Below are 16,787 nucleotides of genomic sequence, written 5' to 3'. Positions count from 1 at the left end.
CCTCACAGGTTTTTTTAATGTATGCTTTTAGACCTATAAAACTCACTCTTCTCCTTCCACCATGTAAATTCCAGGTTTCAAACTCAGGTTCTTAAGCTTAACAGCAAGTTCTTTACCTACTGAGCCATCTCTCTGGCCCAGGTACTCTTCCTACAAAGACAGAAGTCATGTTTGATTTGGGAGTCAACTTATCCCTCTGGGACCTTTTATTCATTACAATGCAAAGACCCCCACTTCCAGATAAGATATTCATAGGTGCCAGGTACATATAAATTTTTAGGGGACAATATTCAATAGTTTTAATAGAGAATCCTGTTTTGTTCTTTTTTTAAAAAAAATTATTAATTAAATTTTTTCCAGCCTAATCACATTTCCCCTCCCTCCCTTTTCTCTACTCTCAGTCCCTCCCCCAACCTCTGTCCCATCCACTCCTCCTTTCTCTTCAGAAAAGGGCCTCCCATGTATATCAGCCAGCCATGGCATATCAAGTTGCAGTAAGACTAGGCACCTCCTCTCCTATTAAGGCTGGACAAGGCAACCCATTAGGAAGAAAGGGTCCCACAGGCAGGCAACAGAGTCAGAGACAGCCCCTGTTCTCACTGTTAGGAGTCTTATAAGAAGACCAATCTACACAACTGTCACATATATGCAGAAGGCCTAGGTTGGTCCCATGCAAGCTCTCTGGCTGGCAGTTCAGTCTCTGTGAGCCCTTGTGAACCCAAGTTAGTTGATTCTGTGGGTTTTCTTGTGGTGTCCTTGCCCTGTGTGGCTCCCATAATCCTTCCTCCCCCTCTTCCACAGGATTCTCAAATCTCGGCCTAATGTTTGGCTGTGTGTCTCTGCATCTGTTTCCATCAGTTGCTGGGTAAAGCCTCTCTGATGATAGTTGGGCTAGGCAACGATCTTTGAGTATAGCAGATACATGGGTATATCACTGGGAATCATTTCATTGACTTTTTTGTCTGCCATGTTTGGTTCTATTCTAGGTCTCTCACAGATGGGGGTCCTAGTTGGGGGTGGATGGGCATGAGAACAGGAAGGATTAGGCGAGGGGAGGATGGAGGGAGATATTACTGGCAAAGACAGCTGGAGTAAGTGTCATCTTGGGGATGAGCTAGAAATATAGTGCAGTGGAAACTCCCAGGAGTCTATGAGGGTGAACGACCCCTAGCTAAGACTCCTAGCCATGGGAGATAATGGCATCCGAACCAGCCATCTTCTATAATCAGGCAAGACTTCCAATGTAGGTAACTGAGACACCCTAAACCAGCCACATTACCTCTGACCTACAATTTGCCCTACCTACAAGATATGCTGGGCTAATGGTAGCACAGAAATTATGGGAGTGGCCAACCAATGACTGGTCCAGCTTAAGACCCATACTATGAGAAGAAGCCCACCCCTAACACTTCCTGGAGAAACTAGGACCCAGAGACTGGACAGCCCAGTTTCTTTTTTCTCAAGAATTATGTTAGCTCTTCTTTGTTTGCATTTATGACAGACTGGACTCACACTCTTCATATTTGAGGATGACCTTGAACTACTTAATCCTCCTGCCTCCCTTCCAAGTACTAGCATTACTGACATGTGCCACCATACCTACAGTTGTAGCTGTTTTTGATTACCTGTTTTTCTGAATTCTATTAGGATTAGCTTATCCTGTTTGTGAAAAACTACTGGTTATTGATTGAAGAAACATTCATAGATTTACTATCTTTATGAACTCAATCACCATATTGATGAATGTGACACAGTCTTCATTTGTATAAAAATTTTTACAGTGCTAGGGACCAAACCCAGGGCCACATGTATGTTTAACAAATGTTATACTAGAAAAATTCATTTTCACCACTATATAAACTTTGTAATTATCCTTCAGTAGGTTTCTGTAATTTATTTATAACCTTAGCCCACATTCAATAGCTATTATAAATATTATATCTTAAAGATTTTTTTTTAATTTTTAGAAAATTTTAAATTGGACCTCGTGCCACAGGCCTATAATCCCAGCTACTTGGGGGACTGAGGCAGAAGGATTACAAGTTCAAGGCCAACTATGGAAACTTAGTGAGATACTGTCTCTAAATAAAAAGTAAAAGGGAATTGGGGATAAAGCTCAGCTGGAGAACACTCATCTAGCATACATTTCAATCAATAAAACTGAAAGATAAAAGGATGTAGATGCCTTTCAATATTTGTTTACTATCCAGCAGCTTTTCTGAACTCTTGCTATTATTTTTGTAGTTTTTGAGATAATGTCTGTTTTATCCCAGAGTTGCTTTGAACTTCTGGTTCTCCTATCTCTACCTCCTGGGATCTGGGATTACAGGTATGTGTAACCAAGTCCAGTTACGTAGTATTGGGGATTGAACCCAGGGCTTTGTGTATGGTTTGCAAGCACTCTAGTAAATGAGTGATATCTCTAGCCCTCTTGTTAATATTAATAATTGTATAGTCTCTTGGATTGTTTACATTTGCATGGGTTTTACTGTCCCTTTTAACCCTGCTGCTGTCTTTCAGATTATAAACTACTAGAACACAGAAAGTTGTTTTTAATATTCTCTGTAAAGTGTGGATATTGAGTTGTATGTCCAACACCATGAAAGGAGATAAGTAGTAGTAGGGCAAGGAAAACTAACTTGTGCAGTGTTAGATGTGGTAAAGGGAACCAAAACAAGGAGAGGACCAAATTAGAGTACCCAGCATGATATATAACAGAGTAGTTAAGACTTTGTCAGGAGGAAGTTACTAATAAATGGCTACAAGTTCAGAATTGAGTTTGTGTTTTATTTGGGAGTTCTATAGTGATAGAACTGTATCAGTAGAGCCGTACTTTTAATTCTAAAGGTTAGTGCAATTATTTAGAGTGTGTAGTTTTTGGTGGGCTTACAGCTTAGTGAGGGACTTGAAAATACAATGTAGGAAATCTACAATGAGAGGAAATTATAGGATAAAGGTTGGAGAGGAGTTAATAAAACTAATAGTTCACTTAATATTAATTAATGAATTAAACCTATTTTTTTTCTTTGCCTGAGACAGCCTTCCTGTATCTCATTGAAAGGGATTTGCAGCAGTGTCAAGAACCAGCCTCTACAAAAATACCTCTTGCCAGGGTAGGAGTATGAGGATTTAGAAATATTGTAAAGAATACAAAGACACACTTAAAATTTTTAAAAAAACAAGCCGGGCGGTGGTGGCACACGCCTTTAATCCCAGCACTCGGGAGGCAGAGGCAGGCGGATCTCTGTGAGTTCGAGGCCAGCCTGGTCTACAAGAGCTAGTTCCAGGACAGGCTCTAAAAAAGCTGCAGAGAAACCCTGTCTCAAAAAACCAAAAAAAGAAAAAAGAAAAAAAATATAAAAAACAGAAACATATAGGATAATACGAGGAGGGAGTTCCAGTGAGTACTGAAATCACCCGCATTTAATTTCCAATTGCTTAAAATGCCCCTGACCCCAAAAGGCAGGAGTAAGACAAAAAGCTGCATTAACAAAATATAAGGAAATGAACAGACCAATTGAAGGCCGTGGGCTGTGTCCATAGTTAAACATTCTATTGCTAGAACAAAACAAGTCACGCCCACACACTAGACCAAAACATTTTGTAGACAAACCACTCCCTGGGTGGAATCCAAAGCTATATCCCTAAAGTAACTGGAACTTGGTTGGATCCTAAGACTTTTGTTTGAGGTAGAAACATATCTACTTCTCTATTCTTGAAATATAAGGTCTGGCTATTAGCTACACCTGCAGACAATAACTTTGAGAGAGAGAGAGAGAGAGAGAGAGAGAGAGAGAGAGAGAGAGAGAGAGAGAGAGAGAGAGAGAGAGAGAGAGAGAGAGCAGAACTGTCTGTTATAAATCTAGGTGGGATTTATAACACCTAGGTGGAAGCACAATAACTTTAAAGGAATAGAGGTAAGTTCCAACTCTTACCTCTATTGGTCAATGTGCAAATAGGCTCAAATTTTTTGGACCTCCACACAGCAGAAAGCAATGCTTTATTATTTAGAGGCAGAGAGAAAAATATCTAGAAAGTTGGATATATACATATATATTTATATCTTAGAATTCTACAAAAAACAATCATTAAAATAGTTTAGGGTTAGAAAAAGCTCACTAAGAGAAGAGTACAAGGCACATTTCTTATAGCTAGTCAATCAGCACTTGATTTTTTAAATATAATAATTCAATAAGGTATAAAATGAATAATCTATTATTTCTTTATTATAATTGTAAAAATATAAAAATTCATTATCTGTTAATGTTTAAAAGATAATAAAATCACCAGGCAGTGGTGCTGCATGCCTTTAATCTCAGCACTCAGGAGGTAGTGATAGGCTGTGAGTTTGAGGCCAGTCTGGTCTACAGAGTGAGTTCCAGGACAGCCAGGGCTGTTGCACAGAGAAACCCTGTCTTGAAAAACCAAAAAGAAAATAATAATAAAATCAAGAGAAAAATACATTAGAAATGCGAGACATAAAAAATAATGATTGGCCTGGGGAGATGGTTCAGCAGGTAAAGTGTTTGCTGCATAGAAATGAGGACCTTGAGTTTGTATTCCCATTACCAACATAAAGGCCTGGTTTAAGGGCACACATTTGTAATCCTGACATTTGGTGTTATGAGTTTGTTGACACAGGTGGATCCCTAGAGATAAGCAGATCTTGAGCTTACTGCCAGCTAGCCTGGCAGATTGGTGAACTCCAGGTTCAGTGCAATACCTGTATCAAAATAGTAAAACGGAAAGTAAGTGATGAAGAGACCCAGTGTCAGGCTCTGGCCACCATATACGCGCCTGGCATGAATACATATACCACAGCACATATACATACACATACAAATATGATAAAGCAAGAAAGGGAAGGGGAAACTAGCAAGAGTTATTCATCTAATTAAAATAAAAGGCCTCATATTAAACACAAATGTTGGTAGATAATTTTAATTAGCAATAATAAATTGGGCCTACCATCTATTTAGACTCATCTTAGCATTGTAAAGTAGTAGTATGAAGTCGTCATTTCTGGGCCAGTAGCTGGAAATTCCTAGAGCTTTAGTAATTCCTTTTCTGTGTGACCAGTATGTTGTAGACTTGCATGTCTATTTTCTTTGTGTTGTTTTTGCAATAGTGTGTTTGCTGGCAAAGTATGATGTGTTCATAAATGCATGTAACCCTAGCTCCAAAGAGAATTGCTGGGGCTTGCTGGCTTTCAACCTAGTTGAAGAGATCTAACCTCAAAAAGGAATGAATTAAGTGTCCATGTGCACATGTGGGCCCACCCTCATATACATATGTATACACATACACATAGATACTCACAAGCAAATAAATATATCCTCTTAAAAAACAAAGTATGGGGTTAAGAATGTAGTCTAACTGGTAGAATGATTGCCTAGCATGCAGAAAGTTGTGGGTTTCATCTTAGCATCACATAAACCAGACATGGCGCTGCATACCTATGTGGGGGCAGGGAGATCAAAAATTTAAGATCATCTCTGGTGGCTATCCAATGAACTTGAGACCCTTTGTTTTATATATATATATATATACATATATATATATGAACAATTATGACCTAAAGAGGTAAAGCAGGCATTCTAACCAACTAAATAATCCTTTCTTTGTGTCATCATACTTCTTAACCAGATTGAATATAAGTTTTACTTCTTAACCAGATTGAATATAAGTTTTACCTTTCTGTCTACTGTCATTTGTACTCTGTTAAGTATTTATTTGATGTTTGTAGTATTTGAAATAATTCATTATCTTTTAAAAAATAATGAATGTTTAAAGTTAGCATACAAAACAATGGGTTTTGTTATAGAATTTTCATATATGTCATTGTGGGATGTTTTATTTATTTTTAAATTAACATACAAAGGACAGGTTTTTCTTTTTTTTAAAGAAAAAAAACCAATCTTTTGGCATTTTACATACCAAACCCAGTTCCTACTTCCTCCCCTCTAGGCTGAGCAAGGTATCCATCCAAAGAGAATAGGTTCCCAAAAAGCCAGTATAAGCAGTAGGGATAAATTCTGGTGCCACTGCCAGTGGCCCTGCAGTCTGCCCCAGCCATACAACTGTTACCCACATACAGAGGGTCTAGTTTGGTCCTATACTGATTCCTTCCCTGTCCATTAGCTCAGGTAAACTGTTTTAGTGGGTGTCCCCATCATGGTCTTGACTTCTTTGCTCATATTTTCATTCCTCCCATTCTTCAACTGGACTTTGGGTGCTCCGCTGTGGGTTTCTGCCCCTGTTTCCATCAGTTGCTGGATGAAGGTTCTATGATGACATTTAAGATATTCAACAGTCTGACTACAGGGCAAGTCCAGTTTGGGCACCCTCTCCTCTATTGCTTGGGGTCTTAGCTGGGGTCATCCTTGTAGGGGAATTTCTCTAGTGCCAAGTTTCTTGTTAGTCCCATAATGGTTCCCTCAATCAAAATATCTCTTTCCTTGCTCTCATCTCTGTCCTTCCTCCATCTTGACTATCCCATTCCCTTAAGTTCTCCTCCCTCTCCCTTCTTTGTAATGATTGTTCTGTCTCTTTAAGAAACAAGCCATGCCCACTCCCTCCCTCATCCACTGAGGCAGGCTGATCTTCAGCTTCCAGCCTGAGCTCTCTCTTTTTTCCATCTTCCTCTTAGAGAGGCAGCTTCTACCTCTCTCCCCACTTCTCTCCTTCCCCCACTTCTGTCCCTCCCCCCCCGCTCTTCTCTTCTTATAAATATCCAACCTCACTCTGCGTGGCGTGCCTATCCATGTCTCTGTCTCTTGCCCGCCCACCACGTGTCTTCCTGCCTGGGACTGCCTGCTCTCAGGGCCCACTGCCTGCCACCACATGGCCTGCTGCCACCACTTGTGGACCACCGGGGATCCTGCAGCATTTTTAATTTTTCCATTATACTCTTCCTCCCCTTCCTTCTTCCTCCATCCCCATGCTCCCATTTATTCAGGCGATCTTGTCTATTTTTCCTTTTCAGGTGGACCTATGTATGTTTTTCTTAGGGTTCACCATGTTACTTAGCTTCTCTAGGGTCATGGACTATAGGCTTTTCATTCTTTGCTTCACAGCTAGTATCCTCTTATGAGTGAGTATATACCATATATGTCTATCTGGGTATGGGTTACTGCACTCAAATGTTTTTACTAATTCCATCCATTTGCATACAAATTTCAAGATGTCATATTTTTTAACTCCTGAGTAGTACTCGATTGTGTAAATGTACCACATTTTCTTTATCCATTCTTTGGATGAGGGACATCTAGGTTGTTTTCAGGTTCTGACTGTTACAAATAATGCTGCTATGAACACAGTTGAGCTAAAGTCCTTCTGGTATGAGTGTGCATCCTTTCGGTATATGCCCAAGAGTGGTATTGATGGGACTTGAGGTAGATTGATCCCCATTTTTCTGAACAACTGCCATACTCCACATCCTCTCCTGCATAAGCTATCGTTGGTGTTTTTTATCTTAGCCATTCTGATAGGTGTAGGATGGTATCTCAGAGTTGGTTTGCTTTGCTTGTCCCTGATGACTAAGGATGTTGAGCAATTCCTTAAGTGTTTTTCGGCCATTTGAAATTCTTCTGTTGAGACTTCTCTGTTTAGATCTGTACCCCATTTTTTGATTGGGTTATTTGGTAATTTGATGTCTAGTTTTTTGAGTTCTTTATATATATTGGGTACTTTGGTGACTTATTTAACCAGGAAACATAGGCTCTTAAGGTCTTAATTTCTATGTTTCATCTACTATTTTCCATAATTGAGAATTTCCACAGATCATTAACCCTAACCTCTACACTAAGAAATGTTGGCCCTTGTCCCATAACTACCTTAGTTTTTATTTATATTAAAATTGTTAGTAATCCTTATTAAATTAAAGTGTAGGCTATATTCCACCTTTGAGTTTGGGAATAGTTCTCCAAGACCACTGCATCCAGTTTATTGAGAGCACAGGCCCAGCCCAGGACCTTGTGCATGATAGGTGAGCTACATTCCTTAGCCCAACCCAGCTTAACCTTGTACAATCTTTAGCATAAATGTGCCCCCCCGCGCCCCGGAAATCTCAGTTCATACATTTCAACATCCCATGTAAGGCTAAAAGAACCTTTATTGCTTGATTGCTTGCTTTTTCTCTTTCTTCCTTCCCTGTATTTTTCCAGTGCTATGAATCAAAGGTTTAGGGCATGGAAACATATTTTTTTAAACAGATATTTTCATGAATCTTCTTATTTCACATCACATTAGAAATGTTTTATGAAGACAGGAATTTCTGTCCATTTTGTTCAGTGATGTGTACTTAAGTTATAGAATAGTGCCTACTATGCTTAGTAAATAAATGTTATTGAATATATAAATGAATGAGTCAATGAAGCAGTGTTGGTAATTTTTGGTCATTGCATTAAAAATGCTACAAATGCCTTCAAAGCATTTTAGCCTTTAATGTTTTGTTGTTATGTTTAGTATTTTGTTATTTTCCCCTCTAAGAAGTAGCCTTCAGTGTAAATAGATTTGTAAGAATGATGAGGGCAGAAACAGAAAATACTGAAGAAATTGGGTAAAGGCTTAGTATATATAATTGTGCATCAGAATTTTGTTTGACATTTTCCCCTGAACCCAGTTCAGTTGTAGGCTCTGTGCAGTAAGTTGGTGAGAACAGCATTACAGCTACATAATTGGGATGGCCTTGTGTGAACCTATGGGAACTGGAGCATGTAATGAGTTAAACTGTTTTTGCTGCAGTGTTAAGAATACATTTAAACACCAATGGACTCTTTTCAAACACATATTAGCAAGATTAACAAGACTATTTATTTTAGATTCAGATATACAGTAGATCTGGTATGCTCAGCCATGCATATTGAATTTCTACTTTTTGAAACTTTTAAAAAAGAAAGCCAAGGCTTTATACATTACTCATGAATAACTTGCCTCAGATCTTACATTCTTAATTGGGGCTCTGCTTCTGTAGTCTTGCTCTGGTAAAACTTATAAAGAATTCCTTTTTTATGGGTAGAATCTAGGTAGGTGATTTCTTTAAATACTCATGGGGTATTTAGATAAATTGCTAGAATTATAAAACAGCTTTACAGGTTATTTCCCAATATTTTGAGAGCTCAAAATTCTATAAAACATGCTATTGCTATATCCCTACTGATATATTGATTGGATTAATGAATGGTTGAATGCTCATAGCATTATTCTCCTATGGCTTAATTCATATGCTTGCTCCTGCTTTTGTCTCAATGGTAATTTATGTAAAGGAAATTTAATGGAGACATTAAACTATTTTCAAAGAAGCCTTATAGCTGCATAGTTTTGTATATTTTTCAAAATTTAGAATTTTTGAGAATTTTATTTTGTCTTTGAGTATATTTTCTATTCTAACACCTTTGCCGGATCTAACAACCCCAAGCAATATTTTTGTTTATCATTTTGCTAGGCGAGTAATCAGAGTTATTTTAAAATATTTTAATTAATTTTTTGAGAAATTCTTGCAATATATTTTGATCATATTTAATCTCCCAGCCTTTTCTAGACCTACACCTACCTCCGTACCCACCCAATTTTGTCTTTAAAACTTTTTAAAATATATTTTTATGTGAGTCAGACACAGTGAGTAGTACACGTCTTTAATCCCAGCACTTGGGAGTCAGAGGCAGGTGGATCTCTCTGAGTTCGAGGCCTGGTCTACATAACTGAGTTTCATGACAGCCAGAGCTACATTGTAAGAACCTGTTTCAAAAATATTATTATGTGTATGGGTGTTTTGCTTGCATCTGTATCTGGACACCACATGTGTGCCTGGTGCCCACAGAAGCCAGAAAAGGGTGTTGGAGCCTCTAGGACTAGAGTTACAGAGGTTGTTAGCTACCATGTAGGTGCTGAAAATCAAATCTGGGTCCTTTGGAAGAGCAGTTAATATTTTTAACCACTGAGCCATCTTTCTAGCCCTGTATCTTTCTTTAAAAAAAAATCCCATCAAATTGCGCAGTGGTGAAGAACACCTTTAATCCCAGCACTCAAGAGGCAGAGACAGGTAGCTCTCTGTGAGTTTCAGAACAGCCAGGGCTACACAGAGAAACCCTGTCTTGAAAAATAATGCCATCAAGTCCAATTTGTGTTGCCCAAGTACTTTTGAGTATGGGATCCTAGAGCCTGGTAAAGCTCTCAGGGGTCACATCCTTTACTCTATCACAGCAGCTGTGGTTACCAATAGCTCCTTATTAGTTAGGACTTCATGATCATCCCATCCTCTACTGCAGTACTTTGATTCGAGTATGTGTTGTCTTTAGGAATAGGATCTAGGGCCTTACCATAAAGTTCTGGAGGGTAACCAAGAGTAATGGCAATAGCCCATAATATTTGGTGGTCTATGGTATCCCTTTGGCCAACAAGTCCAAAAGAAGGGTTTTTTAATTTGTAGCCTATGGTGTCTATTAGGGGCATTGTCTCACCATTAAAGGGTATTTAAACTTTTAAATTTGTGTGTGTGTGTGTGTGTGTGTGTGTGTGTGTGTGTGTGTGTGTGTGTGTGTATGGAATCTTCTATAGTAGTAGGTTTCCATATGACTTTTTCAAAAGGCCACTAGAATTAGTTATTCCCTCCTCTATCCTGTCCTTCCCTCCCCAACCCCATTTAACCCTTCCTATTCACTTATTCCCTCTTCCCCTTCATGTAACTGCAATCTATCTCTCTTCCTTTCAAAGCCCTCCCCAACTCTATGGCCTGTTACTAGTTCTTTGACCTCTATAGGTATTCTAAATGAGACACATATTTAAATATTCAAAGTTGGCATCATGTATGAGAGGAAACATATAATGTTTTTCTCCCTTGGTCTGGGTTACCTCACCCAAGATGATTGTTTCCAGCTCCAGCCATTTAACTACAAATTATATAATTTTATTTTTCTTAACAACTGAGTCATATTCCATTGTGTAAATGCATCACATTTTTTGTTATCCATATCACATTTTCATTTTCCACTCACTTGTTCATAGATATTAAGGCTGTTTCCCTTTCCTGGCTATTATGAATAGAAAGCAATGCACATATATGAGCAAGTATCTCTATAGTAGGATATAGAGTCCTTTAGGTTTATGTCCAAGAGTAGCATAGCTGGATGATATGATAGATCAATTTCTAGCATTTTGAGCAACTATGATACTGATTTCTACAGCAGCTGCAACCTGTTTGGACATCCACCATTCTTGTAATCCTTTTCCTCATGTCTACACCAGCATTTATTGTTCTTTTTTTTTTTAAATCTTAGCCATTTTGACTAGGATAAGATGAAATCTGAAAGTAGTTTTGATTTGCATTTCTCTGCTATTTCTAAGCCATTTACCATTTCATCTTTTGAGAATTTTCTGTTAGTTCTTTGACCCAATTTTTAATTGGATCTTAAAATTTTTTCTTTTTAATTCTTTACATATTTTAGACACTAACCCTCTGTTGGATGTGTGGTTGGTAAATGTTTTTTTTTGTGCCACTCTGAAGACTACCTCTTGCTATACAGAAGGGTTTTGGTTTCATGAGGTTCCGTTTGTCAGTTGCTGGTCTCAGTACCTGTGCTATCAGGGTCTTGTTGAGAAAGTCCTTTTCTGTGTGTATAAACTGAAACATTTCCTACTTTCTCTTCTATCAGGTTTAGGGTATTAGATCTTATATTGAAGTATTTGATCCATTTTAGAGTTGAGTTTTATTCAGTTTGAGAGATAAGGATCTAGTTTCATTCTTCTACACATAACTATTTATTTTGACCAGAACCATTTGTTTAAGGTGTTTTTTTTTCTGCAGTGTGTGTCTTTGGCTCCTGTCAAAAATCAGGTGGCTGTGTATGCATGGACTTGTATCCAGGTCTTTAATTCTATTCCATTGATTAATGTGGTTGTTTTAGGTCAGTACCACACTATTTCTAAATACTGTTACTCTGTAGTATAACTTAAACCACGAATGATGATTCTTCTAGCAGTTCTTTGATTGTTCCAGATTGTTTTGACTATCCTGGTTATTTTCATGCTTCTATAGGTAATTTAGGATTACTTTAAAAATTTCTGTGAAGAATTGTGTTGGACTTTTGATAGGATTAAGCTGAATCTGTAAATTGCTTTTAGGACAGTTTTTTTTTCCACAATAACTGGTTGTAATGTCTTCCACATATAACTAAAATCCCAACTTGAATGCTTTCTATCTCTCTCTTATATAAATTGAGAATTTTTGATAATAATGGTTATTTATGTAGATTTGGCTGGCCTGGAACTCATGGAAACCAGGTGGGCCTCAAATTCATAGAGATCTGTCTGCATTTGCCTCCTGAGTGCTGAGGTGAAAGGTGTGTGCCACCACTCCTTGCCGTTTTAAGACTCCAGACACACACACACACACACACACACACACACACACACACGCACACACACACAATTTATAAATTATAAATTTATTAATATATATTAACTTGAAGAAATTAATTAATTAATGTTTTATATTACAGACAGAATATCTTCATGTACTCTGTTACAACCTTGGAGTAGAAACACGCAAGCAGAATAAATATAAAGAGAGTTCATTCTGGCTTAGGTAATGTAAAAAAATGAAAATTCATGGATATTATGTTACAGACCAGTTAGTATTTGCTGTTTAGTACTTTGTTCATTTAAATCTTTTCTAACTTCAGAAGCCAACATGCCAAATTTATTTGCTTCTTTCACATGTGTTATTCAGAATTCTTTAGAAGAATGAAACTGATAGAAAGTATGTATGTTACAAAGGGAATTTATTGTAATGACTTATAATCAATAATGGCTCTGTGCACATTGGAGAGGCAGAGAACCTGGTTGCTGTCAGTCTATGAAGCTGGCTGCCTCAGCAGTTTCAGTGTGGTGTCAAAGGCATTGAAGGATCCTGAGCAAGTCACTAGTGGAACTATTCCTTCATTGCATGGTGGAATCTGATGAATGTAGATTCTGATGTACGCAGAGAATGGCTGCAGCAACAGAGTTAGATGAACTCAACAGCAAGAAGCAAAGACGGGGAGGCAAGCAGCAGTGCTTCTTTTCCAGGGCTGGGTCACTATCTGTGCTTTAGTCAGAATGTGCAACCCACTCTCAGGATGACTATTCTTTCCTCAGTTAATCTTTCTGGAAGTGCTCACACATTTCCAGATAGAGGCAGATCCAGTCAGGTTAACAACCAAGATTAACCATCACAAGTCCACCCCGTGCCAACTTGATACCCAACTGTATCTTTTTATGTAATGTTTGGTTTCCAAATGAAGACAGTAGCATGTCTAATATAATATAAATATCCCACATACAACAAAAATGCAATATCCTACTCCAAGAATAGATAAAAATTCTCTTGAGGGATGGCTGGTTTCTTAATATTCTATAACTTAAATATGGCAATATAGATTTACTAACACTTAGCTACTGATATTATTGATGTTCTATTAAACGATGTGGTGATTTGATTGAGAATGGCCCCTGTATTTGTCATTACTCTGTGTGAAGACACTATGGTCAAGGCAGCTTTGAAAGAAAACATTTAATTGGAGGCCTACTAACAGTTTAGAAGGGTTCGTCTGTGATCATCATGGTGGAGAGCATGGCAGCAGGCAGACAGGCACAGTGTGGGAGAGTAGTTGAGTACTTACCTCCTGGTCTGCAGGCAGGAGACAGACAGATGGAGATGGAGACTGAGACAGGGTAGGGGGGGAGAGAAAGAGGGGGAGGGAGAGTGTCATGGGCCATTGAAACCTCAAAGCCAACCCCCAGTGACATACCTCCTCCAACAAGGCTATACCTACCAATCCTTCCTAAATAGTTTACCAACTGGGAACCAAGCATTCAGATATATGAGCCTATGGGGTTATTCTCATTCAGACCACCATAGCTCCCATAGAGTCATGTATTTTAATGCCTGGTCTCCAGTTTGTGCAACTGCTTGGAGGTGTGGCCTTGGAGGAAGTGTGTTACTGGGGGTGGGCTGTGAGGTTTCAAAAGAATCATGAGATTCCAGATACTCTCTCTCTCTAACTTGTGTTTGTGGATCAACATGTGAGTTCTTAGTTCTTCCTCTGTCTGCTATCTTGGACTGTAACCTTATGAAAACATAAGACAAATTAAATTCTTTCATTTAGAAGTTTCCTTGGTCATGATGTTTCATCATATCAGTGGAACAGTAACTAGGACACAGGTAAAGATGCTAAGTGGTCACCCTGAAAATGAACATATAAGTAATATGAAGTCAACAGATATATATATATATATATATATATATATATATATAGAGAGAGAGAGAGAGAGAGAGAGAGAGAGAGATACGCCATAACAATGTAAAAAGGCCATGAATTTGATAGCGGTGTTGGAAGGAGGAAAGGGAAGGCAGAAATGAGGTAATTAAATTACGATCTCAAAATAAACAAAGTATTATTATATAAGAAATGCCATCTTGACTTTAATAGAGCAAAGAAAGAAAACCACAAATATCTGCTTAATACATTATATATATGTATATATATGTGTGTGTGTGTGTACAAACATTTTTGACAAAAACAGATGAAACACACATGGTAAGTCCTCATTTTGGTAATTAGCCTTGTGGCCTTATTTGGTATTTATAACTATCTTCTATTATCCATTCTCTTTTCCCTTTATCTTCAGTAAGTAAGTAGCTCAGTAGGTTTTGGTTCATTGCCTGGAAAAGTGACCCACATCTCCATTCCTGAAGATTCTATGTATGTATGTATACATACATATACACATACACACATACATATGTGCATACATACATACATACCATATATAATTTTACCTCAGTTGGGTTGAGGCTTAGGGTCTCTATTGCTGTGAAGAGACACCATGACCATGGCAACTCTTACAAAGGAGACATTTAATTAAGGTGGCTGTTTATAGTTTCAGAGGTTTAGTCTATTATCATCGTGATAGTAAAAAAGTACACTGGTTCCGTTCTGCGCTTTACTCGCTCCATGCTACAGGAACTAGGCAGAAGATTTAAAAACACACAAACACAGAGACAGACAGACAGACAGGGCCATGGGGACATCCTTGAGACAAGAGTGCCAGGAATGCCCACTTTATTGTGCTCAGGGGGCAGCTTATATAGGGCTCTGGCCATGCCCCAGCTCTTGGGATCTTTCAGCTCCAGGCTCATCAGAACCCACTCCCCTGCCATCAGGGTCTCATGCTCAGAGCAGCTGCAAGCTGCTCAGAGTAGAGGAAAACAAGTTGTTTACAAGAAATTCAGGGTCTGGTGGTCTGCAGTCCCCAACAACAGGGAGCATGGTGGCTGGGAGTATGATGGCATGCAGGCAGACATGGTGCTGGCTATATCTTGATCAGAAGGCAACAGGAAGTAATCTGTCTCATTGGTCGTGGTTTGAGCATATATGAGACCTGAAAGCCTGCCTCCACAGTGACACAATTTCTCTAACAAGGCCACACTTCCTAGTAGTGCCACTCCTTTTGGGGGCCATTTTCTTTCAAACAACCACAGATTGTTAAATATTTCTGTTGCCCTTAATCACAAGACATGGACACAGAACACCAAGAGATGCCTTGAGGGTCTCCAGAACTTCCCAGACATAATCTTCCTTACCTCTTTTGAGGTGGTCTACATCAATCTCCCCTGCTAAAACTAGATCTTTTCTTAGCCAGTTGACTGAAGGGCATCAGGAACCCAAAGTGACCATGGAGAAATCTTAGTTCCTAGTTCAGTGGAATGGTTGTTGTGCTTCTTTGACAGAACCACTCCCCACTTTGCAACAAAGATTTTTAGGCATAAGGTTGCAAGAATAGTGTAAAGCTACTAGTGGGTCACTAGTGGTGATAGTAAATGGTACCAATTCCCATTTCTACCCATTGATTTCTGGGCCTATGAACAGTGTTTTAGGGTTTCTCTTGCTGTGAAGAGACACCATGACCAAGGCAACTTATAGAAAGGAAAACATTTAATTGGAAATGGCTTACAGTGTCAGAGGTTTAGTCCATTATCATCATGGTGGGAAGCAGGACAGTGTACAGGCAGACATGGTGCTGGAGAAGAAACTGAGAGTTCTATGTCTTGATCTGAAGGCAACAGAAGGAGACTATCTCCCACACTGTATGTACCTTGAGCATGCGAGACCTCAAAGCCCACCCCCACAATGACACACTTCTTCCACACCTACTCCACCAAGACCATACCTCCTAATAGTGCCACTCCCTATGGGGCAAGCATTCAAACACATGAATCTATGGGGGCCATTCCTATTTAAACCACAAAGGTTTTATTCATTTCCTTCAACTGTTAGTTTTTTTCTTGGCTTTCTTTAATGGATTTAATTATTTCCTCCCATTTTTTGTTTGTTTTTTCCCCACTTTCTTTAAGGGATTCATTTATTTGCTCTTTAAGGACCTCTAGCATCTTCATAATGTTGGTTTTAAGGCCATTTCCTTGTGCTTCAGCTATGTTGGAATATTCAGAGCCTGCTGTAGTATGATAAGTAGGCTCTGGTGGTGACATGTGTCCTTGTTGTTGTTGATTGTGTTCTTATGCTGGTGTCTAAGCATCTGGGTTTGGGTTGATTATATGTTTAGGTGTTGATTTCTGAGTTTGTCTTTGTTGGATAGGTGTTTTGTTCCTTGATTTCTGTTTCCTTTCTGGTCTTCTGGGCCAAGTGGCCTGTGATCTCCACCTGAGTTGAGGGCTGAATTTCTGATGGCTGGGGTGACCTCTGATTGAGTAGAGGGTTTCTGCCCAAGGTGTGGGTTGGAGTTCTGGT

At 38.8% G+C, this 16,787-nt stretch overlaps 1 protein-coding gene across 1 annotated transcript in view; it reads left to right on the top strand.

The window, feature by feature from the left end:
- Tex11 (testis expressed 11) overlaps window positions 1-16,787 on the top strand; it is a 327,793-nt gene that overhangs the window by 58,151 nt on the left and 252,855 nt on the right. The window contains exon 8 of the mRNA XM_038317046.1: window positions 12,498-12,583. Within this exon, the coding sequence (XP_038172974.1) occupies window positions 12,498-12,583 (86 nt within the window). The remainder of the gene's footprint in view (window positions 1-12,497; window positions 12,584-16,787) is intronic.

This window comes from Arvicola amphibius, chromosome X, assembly GCF_903992535.2.
Source record: "Arvicola amphibius chromosome X, mArvAmp1.2, whole genome shotgun sequence".
NCBI classification, from domain to species: domain Eukaryota; kingdom Metazoa; phylum Chordata; class Mammalia; order Rodentia; family Cricetidae; genus Arvicola; species Arvicola amphibius.
This window is presented reverse-complemented; position numbering and strand designations above follow the sequence as displayed.